The sequence below is a fragment of the Globicephala melas genome, chromosome 11 (genome assembly GCF_963455315.2).
Source record: "Globicephala melas chromosome 11, mGloMel1.2, whole genome shotgun sequence".
Taxonomy (NCBI): Eukaryota; Metazoa; Chordata; class Mammalia; order Artiodactyla; family Delphinidae; genus Globicephala; species Globicephala melas.
The window spans coordinates 97,633,147-97,655,070 of NC_083324.2; the positions used below are offsets into that span (position 1 = coordinate 97,633,147).

General features: G+C 41.1%; 2 protein-coding genes across 3 annotated transcripts in view; one reads left to right on the plus strand and one right to left on the minus strand.

Annotated features, from left to right (window-relative positions):
* The window catches only part of RIOK1 (RIO kinase 1), a 120,833-nt gene that overhangs the window by 84,425 nt on the left and 14,484 nt on the right, over positions 1-21,924 (minus strand). The gene's annotated exons all lie outside the window — the stretch shown is intronic.
* SSR1 (signal sequence receptor subunit 1) lies at positions 614-20,511 on the plus strand. 2 transcript variants are annotated; one of them, XM_060307663.2, is made up of 8 exons: positions 614-854; positions 3,571-3,683; positions 6,855-6,942; positions 8,241-8,503; positions 10,424-10,500; positions 11,264-11,342; positions 13,608-13,701; positions 13,973-14,167. In XM_060307663.2, the coding sequence occupies exons 1-8, from the start codon at positions 776-778 to the stop codon at positions 14,044-14,046; spliced, it is 867 nt and encodes a 288-aa protein (XP_060163646.1). In that variant the 5' UTR covers positions 614-775; the 3' UTR covers positions 14,047-14,167. The 2 variants fall into 2 exon arrangements, with proteins under 2 accessions (XP_060163646.1, XP_030737348.1); XM_030881488.3 differs by lacking the exon at positions 13,973-14,167 and adding an exon at positions 19,466-20,511 and having other exon boundaries at positions 623-854.

Here is a 21,924-nt window from a genome sequence, read left to right on the forward strand (position 1 = left end):
CAACAGTACCTGGAATTCACATTGTTTAATTGCATGACATACCAGATTACTGGCAGCAACCCGAAATGCACACTAGATGAGAAGGAAAGTGTCCAGCCATTGCCGCCCCCATTCTGTGGTTCCTAAATGCTTACTCTGTTCCAGGCCCTGTTCTAGGTGACTTATAGCTCTGGAATGTCAGGTAAGAAGTTAAGAACTGTCACTGTTTAACTGTGGGCGAGGGTGTCTGCAGAGGGGGGACAAGAGTTTGCACTGTATATTTTTTATGCTTTGGGTTTTTTTTTCTTTAACTGTTATATATATTCCAAAACATATGCTTGCTTTTCAGTGCCACACACTGGCAGTTCATGCTCTTTATAAGGCCACTATTTAAAATTACACTAAGACTTTATTGCGCCGGTCATCCGGCGGATCGTCATTCAAATAAAGTAACCACTAACGACGCTAATTAATTGGAAGGGAGGGGCGGAGGGCGGGGCGAGCGGCAAACCGCAGGTCACCAGCCCGCGACTGTGACTTAGGCGGACTCTCGCGGGAATCTCAGAGGCCCTAGCAACCGGCCACGTGACTCCCGGGGCCGCCCAGCTTCCCCAGGCTCCGAGCCCAGCAGCCACGTTGGCGGCGTTTCTCTGCCAGGGAGGGGGAGTGGCGAAGGCCGTGCGTGGTACGTGCCCCACTCCTCCCCGCCCGAAGCCCGGATGAAGAGTAACGCCATTACCGCCGGAGCCGCCGAGAGTCGTTGCGGACGGGGACTGGACGCCGGAGCGGCCGCGCCATGAAGCCCTTCTCCCGCCTGCTGCTGCTTCTCCTGCTGGTGTTACCCGCCACTCTTTTGCTCCGAGGCCGCCCTGGAGGTGAGGCGAGGGGAGTGGGTGGCGGGGCTTGGGCGGGTGGGTGGGAGACGCCGCGACCGCAGGTTTGAAGCTGGAGGCGGCGGCGGCGGCGGCTCCGGCTCCTGGGTCCGGCGTCCGCCTCGCCGGCCTCTCTCCGCGGCCCCCGACCCCCGGCTCGCAGGGCGGCCCCCAGCGCGCCAGAGCCTGCCTGGCCCCCGCCTCTTGCACTCGAGCGCTGGACGCTGCCGGCGAGCTTGCTCGGGGGCGGCGGGCGGCTTGCGGCTCGGGCTTGCGCCTGCAGCCGCGGCCTCGGCCGGAGCGAGGAACGAGGGGCGGCGGACAGGCTGTGCCCGAGCGCGCTGCGGCCCCTGGCGCTCCAGCGGCCGCCGCTCCACCCCGTCCCCGCCCCTCGGCGCTGGGCTGACGTGTCTTTAGCGTCCGCGCCAGGAGTTCTCCATTCATTTGCTGAAAGCCTTGTTTTCTGCTAGCCTGAACTCTGAGCCGTGCTGCTGGTCCTCTCCCCGATTATCAGCACATCCCTCTGTGGTCCCAGGTGTGTTGATTTCCCCAGAACTCACCCGCCTGTCTAGCCTTGCTCCCAGGCGGGCTGAAGAATCCCTGGGCATGTCCGGTACTTGAGCCCTCATTTTGCTCTCCTTTTTTTGTAATTATTTTTCCCGTTTTGTTTTGTGGAAGCATCGCATTGTCCTGAAAAAAATGTAGTCTCCTTTGAACTGTACGTGGTTTTTTGTTTTTTTTTTTTTGCGGTACGCGGGCCTCTCACCGCTGTGGCCTCTCCCGTCGCGGAGCACAGGCTCCGGACGCGCAGGCTCAGCGGCCATGGCTCACAGGCCCAGCCGCTCCGCGGCATGTGGGATCTTCCCGGACCGGGGCACGAACCCGCGTCCCCTGCATTGGCAGGCGGACTCTCAACCACTGCGCCACCAGGGAAGCTCGAGCTGTACGTGTTTTATCTAGGTTTATTCCAACAGTTAACCTGGTGTGAGAATAGATAGCAGGACGTCAGAAATGTGGAAACTTGGCTTCGTAACCCTGGTTCTATCGTGAACTTCCATTTTCTCCTCTGTGGAATTCAGTCTGACCAAATGATCGCTAGAGTTCCTTTTATTCTGTAACTTTAAGCAAGCTGTGTGGCAAAATGAACGATAGTGACAGGTATCCACGAGTTCTTTTGCAAAGAAAAGTGAACTGACTGGCTTCTGTTTAACGGGTAGAAAACCAAGTGGGAGAATTAACCAAAACCGTTAATTCATTTGCAGGTTTAAATAGGAATGCTTTTCCTTTAGGAGTTGCTTGCTGGTCGATGTTTTCATTTTCTTTAAGAATATTTGGAAATCGTACTTGTCTAGAATCTAAAGTATATTTTTTCAGGCTTTCTTTTCTTAAGAAACATCAGTATCTAACTGGGTATCTTTGAACACTTTTTGTGCAGAATGGCCTGTCTTTCAAAAGATGTTTTCTCTTAATTTTTCCAATGTAAAAGTGTAAGTTTTTTTTAGGCACAAAATTGTTACTGGTTAGCATTAAAACATTGTTTTATAAATGTAGGGTGAAAGCCATTGTATATATTGAGAAGTCTTGAAATTTAACTGAGTACAGCTTTATTATGTCAGTTGTAGGTATTCTTACCGGTTTTACAAAATGGTTTGTAAATTATAAATGCACTGTTTAGTCTGTTCAGCCAGCAACTGAAGCTGATTTTCAGTTCATAAAGTGTGGTTCAGTGTTCTTTAATATTTGGCATAAGTCTTAACGGGCAGTAAGAACTCAAGGAAGTGGGAAAGACTTAAAATGCAGTCCCCTTAGTATATACTGTTTCTCCTGAGTATTACAGCATGTGCACGTGCTTCCTTTCCCATGTTTTTTTTCCCTCTACTTAATTGCCACATCATCATTCTTTCTGAGAAATGTTGGAAGAGTCACTAGAACTTTGAAATTTCTTTTGAGGGTCTTGCCTGAAATAGATTTAATGTGACATGTAGTTTTGCCTATAAAATTATGATGTATAGTTTCTTGGCGTTATAGTTATGCTAACTTTCACTATGATGTTAAGTGTAGGGGAAATAAAAAGTATCTTAAAACATGTTTGAAGTTGTATGCAAAAATAAATGCATGCTTTCTCAGCTCTCAAACTTGAAATTACCAATATAGTTTTTACTAAACCAAATGTGTTTTATGAGAGCTAGTTTTCACTATGGATGTCATACAGATATTTGTTCCTTGGAATTACATGCTATCGAGTACTAAGAGTTTTGAGCTGTAGTCAACTCTAATAACAGGATTTCTTGCCTAGATATTTAGATTGCTCTTTTCCTTTAGACCTGGATTTTTTTGGTTTGTTTTATGTGGTTAATGATAGATTAAATTCTGGAGTTTCTTATTTTTAAAACAAACTTACTTTCTTTAATATGCTTAACAGTTGCTTGACTTTCTTTATCTGGGCTTTAAGGCATCTTTAGTTTTAGCAGTTCATTTTTCCAGTTGCTTTTTAAAATTAAACAGCATTTCCCACTAAAATTAACGTGCAGTTGGTAAGACGAGCAGTAAGATAAAATCACATGAATATTCTTAGACACGTTGTAATTTGGCATCACTCGAGTGAGCTGGGAGATTGAGTTATTCCGAGGGAAAATTTTCGTTGCCTATATACCTGAGATTTAGAAACATTGGTATTCCGGGGTAAAGGTTAACTGCTTGTTCTTTATTTTATTGTTAGGCTCATTGGCAGCGGCTCAAGATCTTACAGAAGATGAAGAAACGGTGGAAGATTCTGTAATTGAAGATGAAGATGATGAAGCAGAAGTGGAAGAAGATGAACCCACAGATTTGGTTAGTGCCGTATTTGAGTTAATACATATATATAGTGTATCTATATATGTATGTATTTAGCCCTTATATAGACAAATTTGGTATTAAAATTCTTGCTTTTAGAGGTTTATTACTGGGATCAAAGTGGATTGAATTTGGGAGAATGGGGCCAGTCATTGAGGATGATCCGTAAGTATTTTCTGGCGCAAGGAGGGAGACGTGAAACAAAGAACAGTTCAAGGTGATATGAACGTGGGTCTGTGAGGGTAGCATTATAGTAGGACCACTGGACCATTTGTTGTTGGGTTTGGGATACAGACTACTTTGCTTTCTGGTCTTGGGCAACTTATCTTTCTGGGTCCGTTTCCTCTTTCTTCTTTTTTTCCTTCACTCAATAAGCAAGTATTTATTGAGTTCCTACTGTGTGCCAGGCACTGTTTTAGATTTCCCTGGTGAACAAACCAGAGATTCTCTCTGCTCTCATGGAGTTTATGTTCTTGGGACAGTGTGTATGCATTTTGGTGGCAGGGGGTGAGGAGTGGACAATAATATATAAAGTATGTTCTGTGAAGATTCCGCTTAGAAGGAGGGCTTGGAGAAGATCTCTTAGAAGCTAACGCTGAGACTTTTACTATAAAATTATAGTATGACAGTAAGAATATTGGGCTAGAATCAAGATCATTGTGGCATGCTTCTAGCTCATTTTATTTTCTCTCTTAGACTACTGTAATTTATCCTACATAGAATTGGTTTTTAACCACTTTTAAACTCCAAAATCAGTTCTCTGTGAAATCTTAGCAACAATATTGTCTTTGATATCAGAAGGTGAAGGCCATCAAGTGTGGACTCTGTCGGATTTTCTACATTCTACTTCTGAATATATTATTCACTCATCTTTTCTGCATCTCTCCTTTAGCAGTGAGTTGTCTTTACTCTCTTCTAAGGCCGGCCCTACCACCGCCACCTTCTCCCCATCTGGGCTTGTGAGATCTTGTTTATTATCCTCTTTCTTTCTGTAACTTTAAGCATTGATCCTTCTCGGTGACTTAATTCTGTTAAGCTGCAGATGTGCTCACATCCTCCACTTTGTGTTCCTCCACCTGAAGTTGCTACACGTTTTCTTTTCTTTTTACCAGCACAGTTCTTGAAAGAGGAAATTGTACCACTTTCTCTTCTGCTTATTTCACATTTGTTCTCTAACAGTGCTTGGTCTGGTCCCATGTATCTAGTAAAACTGTTCTTGGTAACTCACCAGTGACCTGACTGCCAAATTCCTGGCCTGGAATTTCCTGGAATTTCCATTCCTCCCCTGTTTGACCTCTTTAGCATTTCCTGAGTACCCCTTCCTTGAGTGCCCTCGTTGACCTCTGTGGCACCCCCATTGGTTCTCTCTGTTCAGCGGCTGCTGCCTGGTCTCTACTACCTTCTCTCCCCTGCTCACTCCCTTAATGTTGATGACACCTGTGGTTTTAACAACCACCGCCTTACATTGATGACTTCCAGATCTCGTTTCTAGCCGCCTACCTTACCGAGCTCCATTCCTCTGTTTCCAGCTCTTTGTGGGATAGCACATCTGGATGTTCCATAAGTACCTCAAATTTTATCTGTCCAAAATGGAATTCAGCATTTACCATCCATCTTACTTCCATAAATTAATTCTGTTTTCATAAGGCTCCGGTGCTTCAAGCTTTTACCTTGTTGCTTTCATTTCTTTTTATTACACAACCTGTTAATCAAATCTTAGGGATGGTTTCTCAAGTATATCCTTTTCTCCTTATTTGACAGCTTATGGTTCCTACCTTCCTGTTCTGGTCTCTTTTCCTGTTTGTGGGTCTCTTTTCCCAAAAGTAGAAATTCACTAAGTCTTTGTAAATGAAGGTATCATTAAAGATACTTAAAATATAACTTATAATACAATCGAACGAATTGTACAACAGTCACTGAAGAAATGTTTTGAGTGCCTTAAGCATGAGATGGGTGTGGAGAATTTTTAAAATGTAAGACAGGCTTGGCTCTTGAGAGGTCTGTATTGGGAGAGAGAGTATTTACATAAATGAAAAGTTAAATGCCAGTAAACAGTGGTGCCCTTAAGCATCTCGATTTATTAAGGGCCTGGACATTTCAAATACATGAGTATCTGTAATTCTCATTGATGCCTGGAGAAATGCTGCACTGGGGTTTAAAATTTTTAGTTAAAATTTGTTGATATTTTTAAACAATTTTTTTTTTTTTTTGCGGTATGTGGGCATCTCACTGCTGTGGCCTCTCCCGTTGTGGAGCACAGGCTCCGGACGTGCAGGCTCAGCGGCCATGGCTCATGGTCCCAGCCGCTCCGCGGCATGTGGGATCTTCCTGGACCAGGGCACGAACCCGTGTCCCCTGCATCGGCAGGCAGACTCTCAACCACTGCGCCACCAGGGAAGCCCATGGGGCAATTCTTAATTGGGATGGAAAGACCAATAACCAGGCCCTAGCCCTAGCACGGCTCGGCAGAATGTGGATGCGGGACAGAGCCAGCTCTGCCCCGCCCCGTGTTGTCCCTGGCTGCTTTCGTGCTGCCCCCGCAGTTGCATAGTTGCAGCAGGGACCTGTGGTCCTAAAAGCGGACGACACTTGCTACCTGCGTCCTCAGGCCAGCGCCTCCTTTGGAGTCTCCTTCCCTTCGCCCTTTGTCGGGGAGGGGTGGCATGAAAAGTGTATATGAGACTTATTCTTTTCCCGGAAGGTAGTATTCCTGGCATTTAAACTAAGGGGAAAAGTAAGTACTACCCATTTTAACCAGAAACTAAATGTCCCTTTGAAAAATATTGTTTTTAAACTTCTTTCAAACTTTACAGAAAATTTACCAACCCGCAGTCTAGAACCTCGCAGTTCAAAGTGTTATCTAAGTACCAGCTTCATGGGCATTTCCTGGCATGGGCATTTCAGATACATACAGAATCTCAGGCTTCACCCTATACCTGAGTCACAGCTGCAGAATCCCCAGGGGATCAGCATGCATGTTACTCTTTGAGATGCACTGCTCTTGAAGTTTTATTTTCACTGATGAGTTACAATGAAATTCATTCCACTAGTAATCCCAACACAGCCTTGGAGAAGCAATGTATATATTGTCCCAAATCTAGTGAAGTCATTATTCTTAAATGATGTTGTTTTTCTTCCATAGTAATCTGCTTTTAACATTTTTCTTAGGCTGAAGATAAAGAGGAAGAAGATGTATCTGGTGAACCTGAAGCTTCACCAAGTGCAGATACAACCATCCTGTTTGTGAAAGGAGAAGGTGAGAGGGGAATGTTGGTTGTAATTCAAATACAGGAATTTTATAAATGGCTAGCTCAGTTTTGGGGGAAGCATTAATAATGATTAAGGTCTTTATTTTACAAGTATGGCGTAGACACATTTTGGGGAAAAACCCACTTACATGTATGAATACCCATATCTGTAAGGTAGCATTTCTGGCATTTAAACTACGGGGAAAAAATAAATACGATCTATTTTAACTAGAAATCAAATGTCCCTTTGAAAGATACTGTTTTTAAAGTTTTTTCAAACTGCCACAGTAAAATAACATTGATATTTTGAGTGTAAACATTAGTGAAATATTATATCTTTACAGTTAGGCCTTGATTAGAGCCTGTGTTGCATTAGAAGAAAATTAACTAATGGCTTATATTTATTGAGAACTATGTGGCAGGCACTGTTTTCAATATTTTGCATGTATTATTCAATCCTAGTAGGAACCCTAAGAGGAGAGTTATTGTTGTTGAACTGAGGTTTAGAGAGGTTACGACTTGAACAGGGTTACTCAGTTAGTAAACAGATTCTGAAGACAGGATTCAGACCCAGATGTGTCCGACCCCAGAACCTGTACTTACTGGATGAAGCAGCTCTGTAGACCACAGGATAATTATCGAAGACTTATTATTTGAGGTTATTCATTCTCTAGGTCTTCTCAAGCTTTCTGTTTTATTCCCACATACATTCTGGCTCTGTGCCTACAGAAAGTATGATTTGAGAGGTTTTTGTTGTTGTTGGTTTTTCCCATTTATTTTTGTAGCTGCCTCCTCGGGTCACGTTTGTTTGCATTTGACTAACTGCAAGTAAGGATTGCCTGATTGATGTTTTCTTTGTTACGTTTTGATAGATATTACAGTTTTCAGATGAACCTCTTAGACTTTACCTTTGTGTCATTTTCCTCTCCGTTATCTGCACAGATTGCAGATACTGAGTTGGAGGTGAAGGTGACCTCACCAAGACATGTAGCCCCACTGCAAGATAATCTTACTCCTGAAAGTATACAACTCCTTCTTAGACATACAACTCGGAAGTGATCTGGTCTGAAATTGAGGTGCTCAGTTCAACTCTTAAGTTGGAATGCTGCCATGGGGACAAGGGTTTCAGCTTACACACGAACTCCAAGTTGCTAGTTAGTGGATGGCTGGAGTGCTCTACTGAAAAGGGTTCTGAAACCAAATCCATACATAGCAGGAAAGGGTGCCAGAATCCGTTTGTAATGTCTGCTTATTTTGTACCCCGTGAATGTTTTCTAATCTTCCTGTCTCTCTTTTTGTTTCTTAGATTTTCCAGCAAATAACATTGTGAAGTTCCTGGTAGGCTTTACCAACAAGGGCACAGAAGATTTTGTCGTTGAATCTCTAGATGCCTCGTTCCGTTATCCTCAGGACTACCAGTTTTACATCCAGAATTTCACGGCTCTTCCTCTGAACACTGTAGTGCCGCCCCAGAGACAGGCAACTTTTGAGTACTCCTTCATTCCCGCAGAGCCCATGGGTGGCCGGCCCTTTGGTCTAGTCATCAATCTGAACTACAAAGATTTGAACGTAAGGCCCTCTAAACCACCTTCTTCTTTTTTTTTTTTTTTTTAAGTTAAGAATGGATGAGGACAGTTGACATTGTTTAATGAATATTCTTATATTTATTCATTCAGGTGCCTATTTTGTGGTTGAAAATAGGCAGCAGGGAGGCAAAGATAAATTGTACACCTCTGTCTCCAAGTCTATAATAATCCAGTGGGGCAGATGGTTGTAGACAGACAACATCACAGCATAAGTGATACATACTAGAGACAAGTAAGTGCAGGGGTAGGAAAGTGAAAGTGACTCCAGCTGGATCTTGAAAAGGAACAGTGAGCCGCACAGTGGGATCTGCTACTTCTTCAGATGTTAATATATATTAAGTAATTTTTGTACCTCCTTTTGTTGCTTGCATTTTGCCCATTTTACTGCTTCTGTTGGTAAGTTTTAAGGACTTTCTGTGACTATTTTTATGTCATTTTATACACTCATAGAGAAAATGTAACCAAATTATTTTTAGGATGTTAGTAAGGTTTATGGTTTATGAGAACCAAATAGCCTAATATAAGCTCTGCTGTCTTTCTTAGGATATTTTACTATCTTTCTATAGAATACATATATCCAATGAATGAATGAGAGAAGCCCACTAGAATTTTACTGCTGGGAGTTGACCTCTAGATGCCAACTATCACGTCCTCCTTCAGATAGAAAGCACATGTAAACCATTCCCTGTTGAAAAAGTTTTCTGAGAAGGAAATTTCATCCTCTCTTGGAAGCTTATTCAACCTTTTCATCACCCCAGTATCAACATATTTACATCTGAGTTAAATTTCTCATGCTGCAGTTAAGTTTTCCTTTTGTGTCTTTTTTTAAAACTACTTAGTGGAAAGTGGGAAAGAATTTTCATCTTTTTTCTTTTTTTGGGGGGGGTGCATACTGCACTGCTTGCGGGATCTCAGTTCCCCGACCAGGGGTTGAACCCAGGCCCCTGCAGTGAGAGCGCCGAGTCCTATAACCACTGGACCGCCAGGGAAGTCCCCATCCTTATTTTCAGAACAATGTATTAAGCCTCCTCAACTTTATAGTTTAGTAGCTTGAAGGATTGTGTATTTCATCAAGTTTTCAAGCAGAATTAAACTTAATCCAACAAGCATATATGTAGCTTCAGTTCCATTTTGAATGTTTGTTTCATCTTGGAATTGTCACTAGAGGAATGCTAACTGAAAGATCTTGGAATAAGACTTAAATCGTCATAGTTCAGCAATAAGTGGTGCCAGTTTTGGAAGAGTACTGCCTTGATGCTTCACACAAAACACAACACAGCTGTGCGTTGTCCCAGTGATTGTCATGTATTTGAAAACTGAAATTGTGTTGAGCTGATAGAATTATTTGGAGACCACCACAGAAAGAGATTTTGATACTGAAAGTCATTAACCCATTTAATATAAACTGATTTCCAATCCATTGCCAATTTAGAACATGAATTTGACTTTTGTTCAAGTCTAGTTCTTAAAATGATGTTCTCTGGAGCTCCTGTGTGCATGTTCATGGTCTTCCTTTCTTGTTTGGAGGATTACCTACAACAGAAGCCAGGGCTTCTAGCTGAAGAGTGTTCTGTGGGCTCTGTTTCTTTCTGCAAGTTATCCTGTTTTTACTTTACTTCCCTGGTTTCTCACACCTGTCATCCCCGTCAAAGAAAGTGGGGACAACTTTAGCAAAGTTGGAGGCCTTTTTTATTTTTGAGGAGAAAGTAACGTCATAACGTTGAGTCCCTGACATTGAATTGGTGCACTTACGTACGACTCTGTTGAGTCTTACTGACGTTCTAAGTGATGAGAAAGCGGTATGGTGTCTGTAGGGTATCTGTAGGGTAACAGTTTTAAGAAATCTTGTAAGCTTTCATTCTTTCAACACATTTCCGATTCTTGTGATTTATTTTTTTAACAGGGCAATGTTTTCCAAGATGCTGTCTTCAATCAAACAGTTACAGTTATTGAGAGAGAAGATGGGCTAGATGGAGAAACGTAAGTGAAGGTCGCAGTGTGTAGGTCTTGGTCTCAGAAGGTAGGGCTGGGAGGCTTGCTTCCGTCACTGTAGTTTTTAATGGTGAAAGATTAGGTGTAGATTGGGTGGAATCCTGACTACTTAAATTCATACTTTAGATGATTCTTACAACTATTAATACCAAGTTAGGAAAGATAGTTAAAACTTAACAAAAAATTACTTTAGAAAGTTTGCATTTTGTTCTTCCCGTCTTTAAATTGTTTTCCACCCCGTCCTCTTAAGTTGGTCATCAGCCTCATCTAAGTTGCATGGCTCCAAAATTACTATTGAAAACATAAACCATAAGATTTTATCTTGAAAAATGTGTCCTTTGCGAATGATGAATCATTTTTCACTATATACTTATATAGTTCACTAAAAGTAACTTTCAAATAAAATTGTGCAAAGTCTAATATTTGAGGAAGACAGCACCTAATGCAGCTGTTTAACAGCTTTGACTATAACAAATTATGAAGTAATTCATTGTAGATCATATGCCTTTTTTGGGGGGTGGGGACTGACTGCTGTTAAAGGTAAATTTATAAAACTGTTACCTGGATCTACATTTAATTTAAAATATTTTGTTCCTTTTCCCCACAAATTATTTGGAAAAATTATATTTTGTTAGAATTATTGTTGTAATTAACTCATACCTCTTAGGAGTTTAAGCACAATTATAGTTTTAATTAGCTGTGGTATTTTTTATGAACTAAAGCCAGTTTATATTTTCTCTTTTTATATCAGAATCTTTATGTATATGTTCCTTGCTGGTCTTGGGCTTTTGGTGGTGGTTGGCCTTCATCAACTCCTAGAATCTAGAAAGGTAAATATCGATAAACAGCTCTTATAGCCTTACTTCAAAAATGGTTACAGTACTGAGTACAGTCTAGTTATTTGTGGCTTCTTGCTCTCACTGTGGGTTTGTAGTACCTTTTTTTTTTTTTGGCGGTACGTGGGCCTCTCACTGTTGTGGCCTCTCCCGTTGCGGAGCACAGGTTCCGGACGCGCAGGCTCAGCGGCCATGGCTCACGGGCCCAGCAGCTCCGCGGCATGTGGGATCTTCCTAGACTGGGGCACGAACCGTGTCCCCTGCATCGGCAGGTGGACTCTCAACCACTGCGCCACCAGGGGAGCCCTGTTGCACCTTTTTAAAATAAAGCCTGAATGAAGTGAGAGTAGCACGGACATATATACGCTACCGAGCGCAGGGTGGTTGGCTGGTGGGGGGCATCAGCATAGCCCAGGGAGATGGGCTCCGTGCTTTGCGATGACCTGGAGGGTGGGGGGCCCGGGGGGTCGGGGCTGTGTGGGCATGTGGCTGATTCGCTTTGTTGTGCAGCAGAAACTAGCACGTTATTGTGAAGCGGTTGCACTCCAGTGAAGACCTATTTTTAAAAAATAATAACAACAATAAAAAGAAAAGCCTGTTCCCTGGTGGCGCAGTGGTTGAGAGTCCGCCTGCCGATGCAGGGGACGTGGGTTCGTGCCCCGGTCCGGGAAGATCCCACATGCCGCGGAGCGGCTGGGCCCGTGAGCCATGGCCGCTGAGCCTGCGCGTCCGGAGCCTGTGCTCCGCAACGGGAGAGGCCACAACAGTGAGAGGCCCGCGTACCGCAAAAAATAAGCAAATAAATAAAAGCCTGAAGAGGAGACCTTGGGTGTCTGATTTGGATTTGTTTAGACTTTGCTGCCACGTGCACTTGGTGTCCTTTGTCTGCATTCTCCAGGATGATACTTACCTTCTCACTGTTACGTAACTCTATAGTCTAGATTTTTTATTCCTAAAACTCAGACATTAAATTTCATTCTTCTGTTTATCATACTCTTTCATGGATATGTATTTTATTTATAAGTAATGCAGCTTTTATGTATTTGCTTTAATACTCTTGACTATAGGGCTGACTTCTGATTAGCAATTAAATGAGTCTTCATTTGAAAAAGAATGAATGAATTTGGCTGTATTTAAGTCAGAATTCTGTTTTGTGTTAGAGTTGTAGAGTGGCAACATTGAAGCACCTGGTGTAATCATGGTTTCCTGTCTCTGAACATGGTAGCTAATCCTGCCACTGTATCCTCATGTCCCTCTTCTCCCCTACCCTGCCAAAAAAAACCCAACCCCCAAACAAAATAACCCATACTATTCCTCGCAGTATACAATGTGATTTGTGTCCAATACACTGATGTGAACTAGACCCTAAACAATTGCTGGACATTTTGGTTAATCTTTATTTATTAAGCAGTAAGTCAGGCAATCAAATCTATGTAAAATTAGCAGTAAATGTTATTAATAAATCCTTACTTTTTAAAAGAAAAATACTTAGTGCTTGAATGTTAATTTTCATAACTTTCTTTACCTTGTTTTCATAATAATCAGCATTTTTGCTATAAGTTTATGTATTAGGTATAAGCCAGTTTTTCAGTTATCTCTGTGTATTCAGAGTCCAATTTTTGGACTGTAAAATTAATATTCTGTTTCTTATGTAAATAATTAGGTGGGTTTTTTTGTTTTGTTTTGTTTTTTTAAAAGAATAGGACCAGTGGAATTGAATCACCTTCTTACTTTCTAGCAGTTTGGCTGCAAATACTCAAGGAACAAAGTTTGAGGTTGTTAGCTTAAATGGGATTGTGTGTTTCTGTTTTGTTTTATTTATGCCAGCTGTTTAAGTGTATTTAGCTAATAATGCAGGGATCTGCCTGCATGCAACATTTCAGTAATTATCCCAACTTTTGTTTAATGTGGAAATAAGTTTATTCTTTAAGATTTGATTCCCCAAATGAAAATCATTGTAAAAGTAGAAGTTCTTACTTGGTCTACCAATTGTATAGTAACATATGAGGCTTTATAGCAGAGGAAAAGGCCGTTAGAGACTGAAAATAAGTAATTGTGCAGATTTATTCCTTATTCTTTATAATTAGTGTAGACATGATTTTCCTGTCTCATTAAAAAAATATTTGAGGAATATGTTTTAGGACTAAAAGAGAACATGTTTATTAATATATTTAAGTGGGTAGCTTGATGGGCGGTTTTAATATTATAGTAAATAATATAATGGAACTCCTTTACAATAATGTTTTTATGTTCTCTTAGCGCAAGAGACCCATACAGAAGGTAGAGACGGGTACCTCGAGTCAGAGTGATGTTGACATGAGCTGGATTCCTCAGGAAACTTTGAATCAGATCAGTAAGTACGCTTACAGGCTCGCCTGGGAAACTTTTCTCTTAAATGGAAATTAAGTATCTTAGATTTGGCAAAAAATGCTTGGTCAACACTCATCTTTTCATGGCTGTACGAATCTAATATGATGAGCAATGAATGCATCACATTTTTATTCTGTGCACTGTATTTATGCTTTAATTTAGAAATGCTTCCACATCTGCAGTTTGTATACAAATGTGTGAACTCTCTATATTCCTAACCTTTTTCCTGTCTCTCTTCTTTCCTGTTGCTTCAGTGCAGAGTAGGAGAGGTGAGGCAATTCATCTTTTTAATGGTGTTTGTTGTGGTGTTGGGAGCTGTTGTTTGTGAATACTTTACAGCAAGTTTATTGAATAAGGGAACAGTTTTCTATCACCATATTTATTAGAAAAACTGCCACCTACCCACTCTTTGTGAAAGAATAACCACAGTACTGCCTGATAGTTTACCTAACATATATTTCAGTTTTTATTATATATGCAGTTGGTTAAATATTAATCTTTATAGAAGAATATAGATTTTTTTCTCAGTTGTAATTGGACTTTTTAAAAACATTTACCATAAAAGCAGTATGGCTTCATTGCTTTTTTTTTAAACAACTTTTAAAAATTTTATTTATTCATTTATTTTTGGCTGCGTTGGGTCTTCATTGCTGCACGTGGGCTTTCTCTAGTTGCAGTGAGCGGGGGCTACTCTTCGTTGTGGTGCTTGGGCTTCTCATTGCAGTGGCTTCTCTTGTTGTGGAGCACGGGCTCTAGGCGCACGGGCTTCAGTAGTTGTGGCACACGGGCTTCAGTAGTTGTGGCACACGGGCTCAGTAGTTGTGCCCCAGGGGCTTACTTGCTCCGCGGCATGTGGGATCTTCCTGGACCAGGGCTCAAACCCGTGTCCCCTGCATTGGCAGGTGCATTCTTAACCACTGCACCACCAGGAGGTCCTGTCCTTTTTTTGGGTTGGTGGGGGGAAGAAAAAAAGTTCAGAGATAACCTCCTGGCTCCACGAGTCCCATTTTCCATAAATAATTGGTACTTACGTGTTAGTCTAAGTGTTTTCTATACGTGTACCAGCTCATATGTCTATTGTGTCTGTGTGTGTTTACACAGATGGCATCATGTGACACATAGTTCTACAACCTGAGTTCTTGTGCCTTGGATGTCTTTTTTTGATAATTATATATTTACCTTATTCTTTTTAATAACTACGTAGTATTCTTTTACAATTCTTTTATATAAATGTGTCAGAATTAAGCCTACTCTATATTGAAGGATGTTTGTTATTTCCAGTTTTTTGCTCTTAAGATTAATACTCTAATGAATATTCTTAATATATAAAATTACGGGCTAATTTAAAAAATTAAGATGTAATTGACATATAACATTAGTTTTGCATGCACAACATAATGATTTGATATTTGTATAAAATGTGAAACGATTACCACATCACCTAGCCAACAGCACCCCACACAGTTACAGATTTTATTTTTCTTGTGATGAGAACTCTTAAGATCTGTTCTCTTAGCAACTTTCAGATATACAGTACAGTGTTGTTAAGTGTAATCACCATGTTGTATATTAAATACTTGTGACTTATAACGAGAAGTTATAAGTATTGACCCCTTACTCCTATTTTGCCCACTCTCCTACCCAGGATAATTTTTTAAAAATTAATTAATTTATTTTTGGCTGCGTTGGGTCTCTGTTGCTGTGTGCGGGCTTTCTCTAGTTGTGGCAAGCGGGGGCTACTCTTCATTGTGGTGCGCGGGCTTCTCATTGCGGTGGCTTCTCTTGTTGGGGAGCACAGGCTCTAGGCACATGGGCTTCAGTAGTTGTGGCTCGTGGGCTCTAGAGCGCAGGCTCAGTAGTTGTGGCGCACAGGCTTAGCTGCTCCGTGGCATGTGGGATCTTCCTGGAACAGGGCTGGAAACCGTGTCCCCTGCACTGGCAGGCGGATTCTTAACCACTGCGCCACCAGGGAAGTCCCTAGGATAATTTCTTAAAAGTAGAATAGCTAGGTCTAAGATTATGCACATTGTAATTTTTATGGAAAGTGTTCCATTTCCTTCCCGAAAGGTGGTGCCAACTTACATTCTCAGTAATGTGTAATATTGCCCGTTTCTCCTCCCCTCTTACTAATCATTCTCACGTGCTAAGTATAATAAAATGTTTTAATCTGCCAGCATGTTACAAAATGGTGTCTCATTTTCATTTGCAGTTAGGGATGCGGTTTGGCTTCTCTGTGCATATTTGTTGGCTACTTATTGTTTCCCTGTGAATTGGCTGTTCAAGTGCTTTCCAGGTTTATAAACGGACTTGGCTTTCTGTGTTGAAATGCAAGTGCAGTCTGGTAGGTGCTTTAGTAAGAGCATAGGAGGGGCCTTCTCCAGGTAGGAGAGTAGGGAGATCATTCACAGAAGGGGTTGACATTGGCTGATTCTTGAGTTCTGTGAGGGGGAGTCTTTTTTATGTGCTCTGCTACAGCCTTCTGACTTCCCTTCTAGCCAAATGGCAGCCATCGGATACTTAAAGCAGAGAAATAACAAATTCATGTTTTTTTAAAGAAATTATGTGATAGTCTCATGGAGGCTGGCTAACAGGTGGGAGCTAGTGGACCCAGGGATACCAGCTAGGTGATTGCAGCCAAGCATATGAGGACCCATTAGGGCCTAAGCTGAGGCAGAAGTGAATGGGAATAAAAGGGAAGAGAAAGATACTTCAGAAGTGGAGCTGGTTGGGCTTTCAGTGGCATTTTGGTAGTTGCAGGAAGGGAGGAGTCAGGGTGCTCTGAGTTTGGGCAGCTGGATGGCAGATGGTCCCATTAACAGCAGGGACTCTAGGAGGAGGAGTGTCTGTGCACAAGGAGAGAGGGGTGTGCGTTGGATGTGCTGGGTGCGAGGAGCCCGTGCAACACCAGTGAGCGTGTGGAAGCGTGTTCGGAGCACAGGCGGGCCAGGATGCGGAGACACTGGCACAGAGCCTAGGCGACAGCTGAGGGTCTCTGCAAGGACAGGCTTCCCACACCAACCGGCATTCCGTGTGGCGGGAAATGGAATTGGGCGGAAGTGTAGACCATGGCCTCTACAGTGCAGCAGGATTGCTTGTGTAGACTGGGAGATTGGTTTCATAGTATCTTTCTCCCTGACCTGTTATTCATGAACTTAAAAGCTGAGAATTATTACACTTACAGAGCAAAATTCCAATCATGTATAACTGTACTTTCATTCAGTAAGTATTACCTACAGTGTCATAACACTATGCTAGGTTCTGAGTGTTATGTTAAAAAGAAGCTAAGAATATATGTATTACTGTTTTTCAGAGTTTACATTTCTGCTTGAGGAAAATAAAGCACACATGTGAAATAGTATGTGATTATGTGCTAGAATGAATAATGTGGACAACTTAAAAGTTAGGAAAGGGGGATCGTATTTAGAGTCAAAGGAAGTCTTTTGAAGGAGAGAGTATCACGTGTCTCGGGTGATGAGTCTCGTTCAGAGTGTAAAGGAAGAAGGGTGGTTTGAAACAATTTGAGCCCATTACTAAGAAGTTTTTTCTTGTATGTTTTGCATTTCAGAGTAGGGTGCTTCAACTTCCCTGAGGTCTTTTAACTGTAAGTGACAGGTTAGCTGATTTTAATAGAAAAATTATAGGATCTTCGCTAAATGCTGTTTCATATGTGTACATAGGGAAACCTTCATCAGAGGCTGTAACTATGAAGTCTTCTGGGTAATGTGACTTTAACTCAGGGATCTGTTAGAAAACTGTGACATGTATCTCATTAAGTAAAAAGAAGTCCATCTGAAAGTTATTTATATAATATTTCCCCACAGGTGAGGTAGGAAATTAGATTATGCAGTCCGAGAAAGTGGAAAGGGACCAGTTTAACTTTCTGCTAACATCTTGCCTTTCTCTTTTCTAATATGAAAAAAGTTGCAGTGAGTTACCATTTTACTACAATTTAGTCTTTTTTTAAATGGGCAGGGAGGCATTTTCGGATCCGCCCCATTTATTCAATATGCGACATCATGTTTAAGGTTTTCTGTTCTTTTTTTTTTAAACTTTTTTAGGGTTTTGGGGGGTCAGAAGGAGGCGGTTTCCTTTGATGACTGAGAGCACCATTATACACATTTCGTTGTTCTTTGCTGAAATGAAATGCCACTTTCTAGGCTGTTGAGGCATTTGGAGCCATTTTCCCCAAAGCTGGATGACTCCAGGCTGCTCTCTGTCTCGTTTGCCTGCTGCTTAACTCTGATGAGCTAGACATGGTGGGAGGGGAAGGTTTAGACTCACTGTTAAGGTAAGTTGGATCGGCTGTCTTCCTGATGGAGTGAAATTCATGTGTGTTGGACGAACAGGCTTTGCAGGTTCTCCGAGGCTCTTCTTTGCGTATTCCTGTATTTAAAACCCTGCTGCAGGGGGTTGACATTGTTGGGAGTCAGTAATGACCATTTCACATCCATAGTAACAGCTGTGTCCACACAGGTGGCTGTTAGATTGTGAAGCATTTTTTGAAAAAAAAAAAAAGATTATTCAGCTGCTGCTTGTATTTAAAAATTATTTAGGAGTAGAAGACGCAGTAATTCGTAGGCAAACCTTTCTGAAAATTTGATGAAAGTTGTAGGCTTTCTTTGTCAGAACAGTGCTTCTTTGCTCAGCTTTAGGCACTGGAGCCCCCAAAACACATCATTACCAACCTACTTAATAAAGCGCTGAGGCCAGCTCTCACGTGATAGTTCAGTCATTAATTCTTAAGCAGTTTTTAAAAAAGAATTTTTAGCTTCTAAATATTCTTTCTAAACATTTACTGTATATTTTTTTAAGCTGGAAAAATAATTGTAATGTGTAACTTATTCCGCAAGGAACTTACATTCCTAATAGGTTAGGTGCTCCTAGAAAATATGAAAAAGACAATGGTCAGAGAGAAGACAGTCTTTCACTTTTTTTTAAAGAAACTTCTAGATGACTCCTTACTGGATGGAAGTGGAAGAAACTCACCACCAGTTTATTTTTCGCTTAATAGACCACACTAAGACTCTAACATGAGAGAAAAAAGTAAAAAGATACTGCTTACATGTGTAGGATGCTTTTAATATTGATGTACTGTATAATTTCTTTTAACCTGCTGCTCATTTCAGGTAAACTTATGAAATTACCAAAAAGTATGCAAACTACATGGCGCTGCCTTTATAAATATTAAGTCTTTAATTTAATTTGTAACCAATATAAAATTTTTATGCTATCTGTAAAGAGTTTACTTATGCATGTATCACGTATAAACATGCTGAGCTGTAGAATTCAGGAAGATTTTGTATGGTAGCTTCAACATCACAGTGATCAAGATTAGATCTTTTCCCACCCTAACTGCAAAAAGATTTAACTGACATATAATGAATGACACATTAGTTCCAGGTATACAACATAATGATAGATAACTTGTACACATTGGAAAGTGGTCACCACAGTAAGTCATCATCTGTCACCATACAGAGATACCAAAAATATTTTTGTGTGTGTGATGAGAACTTTTAAGATTTACTTAGCAGCTTACAAGTATGTAGAGTTTCATTTTGAGTTACCTCTTGAAGGATTATTTTAAAAGGTTAGTGAAAAAACCTATGCTAGGTAAGAGGCATTTATTATTAGATGGTCTTCTTGCATGTGTGTCGTTTTCTTAATGGTAAAGTTGAAGGAAGATGCTTTTGAATTGAACACATACATGACAGCCAGGCAAATCAGAACTTTCTCTTTTCTTCCAGATAAAGCTTCACCCAGAAGGCTGCCCCGGAAACGGGCACAGAAGAGATCGGTGGGATCTGATGAGTAAATGTTCTTTGTGCAACAATTCGGTCTTTACTTAACCCACCCTAATGTTTTTCGGCCTGATGGGAATTAGTGCAGAGAAGCCATATCACCGTAGGAGGCAACTACTACTTATGTGTGGACTGAGCAATCAGAGTCTGTGGCGGTAACATTGCTGAAAATGCACTGCATTTATTTTTCTAAAGTAACAAATTTGGTTTTTTTAAAACCATTAAAATCTGTGTGAGTGTGTGTGTATGTATGTGAGCAGTTGGTCTTACCAGAATCATTGTTGAACTATCTGAAGCATGCCTTTAGAATACTAACTATAATGCTATTGTCTCTTCCTTTTGGACATTTTCTGGCATTTCCCCCCAAAACTCAGCATTTGCCCAGTATGACTGTAGACGTCCTGCCCTGGACTGTTTTTAAAGAAAACAGTGTTTCTCCTTTAGAAAAGCGCAAGTCCCGCTTGATGGCGCAAATCCGCATGTTGTCGCTGTTCTACAGCTAGTGTTCTAAAGGCGCGAGCCGGCCAGCTGCTTTTTAGCCGTAGAACTGTTGGTATTTTGCTGCTGTTTACTGTAATGCGCACCTTCCGAAACCTGCCCAAATAAGGTCAAGGAATTTGGGGATCTCTAGCACCAAAATTGTGAAACATGAAAATTCTGGTTTTGATATATAAAACCAACTTCACTCTCTTTTTTTATAAGAAAAAAGGTAACATATGTGGAAACTGAGTTGTCCACTGTTCTATTTCTGACCCAAGAGATAAAGCTCTGGGATTTTTAGACCACTCTGTTTGTTTTTTTAAGAGAGCATTTTTCTCTCCTTAATAGAAGCATCTTGCTTTAGAAGAGTTGCCTTGGTCTACAGACTAAGCAAACTTCCAACTAATCCTAAACCTGTTAAAGAGTTCGATAACTTTTAATGGTTAACAGTTGTTAACCGATTGTTTTTTATCTAATCTTTGGGGTATTTTGGTTGTTTTTTTTTTTTTCAAGTTAATCTGAAGAACTCCAAAATTTTAAGCACTTAAGATATCAGAACCAAAATTAATTGGGCTTCATAAAATCCCTCTTAGTTGCCCTTGCCCTAGGTAGTAAATGAAGTTTGGCGTTACTGTCAGGCTGGATAAGCAGCAGAGTAAAACAGTACGCACACATCCAAGGCTTTGCCCTCTGTCTTCAAGTCATATTCTCCCACGTACATTTAGGGAATGGTAAATGAAATTTTAGTAGCTGTGTAATTCCTGATCTGTCTTCATTATAATGAACTGATCCCTCTTTGCTATAATCCCCACCTGCACCCACTCCCACACAAAAAACAATGAAGCAACACAAGTGAAAAACCTTTCCAAGTTGCGTAAGTCCTCATCTGAGCCAAAGACAATGACAATAAAAACAAGTTACTGTAGTGCTTCCCTGGTGGCACAGTGGTTGAGAGTCCGCCTGCCGATGCAGGGGACACAGGTTTGTGCCCCGGTCCGGGAGGATCCCACATGCCGCGGAGCGGCTGGGCCCGTGAGCCATGGCCGCTGAGCCTGCGCATCCGGAGCCTGCGCTCCGCAGCAGGAGAGGCCACACCAGTGAGAGGCCCGCGTACCGCAAAAAAAAAAAAAAAAAAAGTCACTGTAAAGCTGTTAACCGCTTTGCAAGTAGGGCTAAGGTGTCAAATTAACTATATTGGCAATGTTAAGCTAAAGAAGCTTTCTATACCTGTAATATAAAGTGTTTTGAGTTTTTAATTGGGCTGTATGATCAGTAGTTTATTTTGGAAAGCTCTGTGAGCTCTAAGAAACTGCATGGTTTTTATTTGATGTAATATAGGAGACCCTCCACCTTCTCAAGGAATATTGATATATTTCAAAACATTTTTGTGAATGTCCAAATTTGTGAAATTACTAGGACATAATGAAGTAAGGTGTAATCAAAAAATTTAAATGACCTCTGCAGAGCATTTTATTGAATTCCTGGTGATACTTAGGCAATGGGAAAGCCACGCTGAGTTACAAGTGCCAGGCCTTCTGACTCCTGAGTAATCTGCCTTATCTGTACTAGACCTTCCATATCTGAGGTTCCAATTAGCGCACGGAAATTATCTGTCATGTTTTATTTTTTAGCACAGATTGGGAACACTAAATTCTTGAGTCCTCAGATGCCAGGGGTCTCTGTAGTGTCAGTGTTTAACAGAAACTAACTCCATAATGAATGGAATTCAATTCCACACATGGTTTGTTCAAGCACACTTACTTAATAAGTAGCCTGTTTTTTAAATGTCTTTTTAAAATGTAAATATTTGAAGTTTTTATTTGTTTTGATATATTAATTTGCTACACCAACTATGGTTTCAGAATTCATCTTCTGAACAACTTGGTTCCAGAGTCTGTAAACTGAACTGAGAATCTTGTGTATTA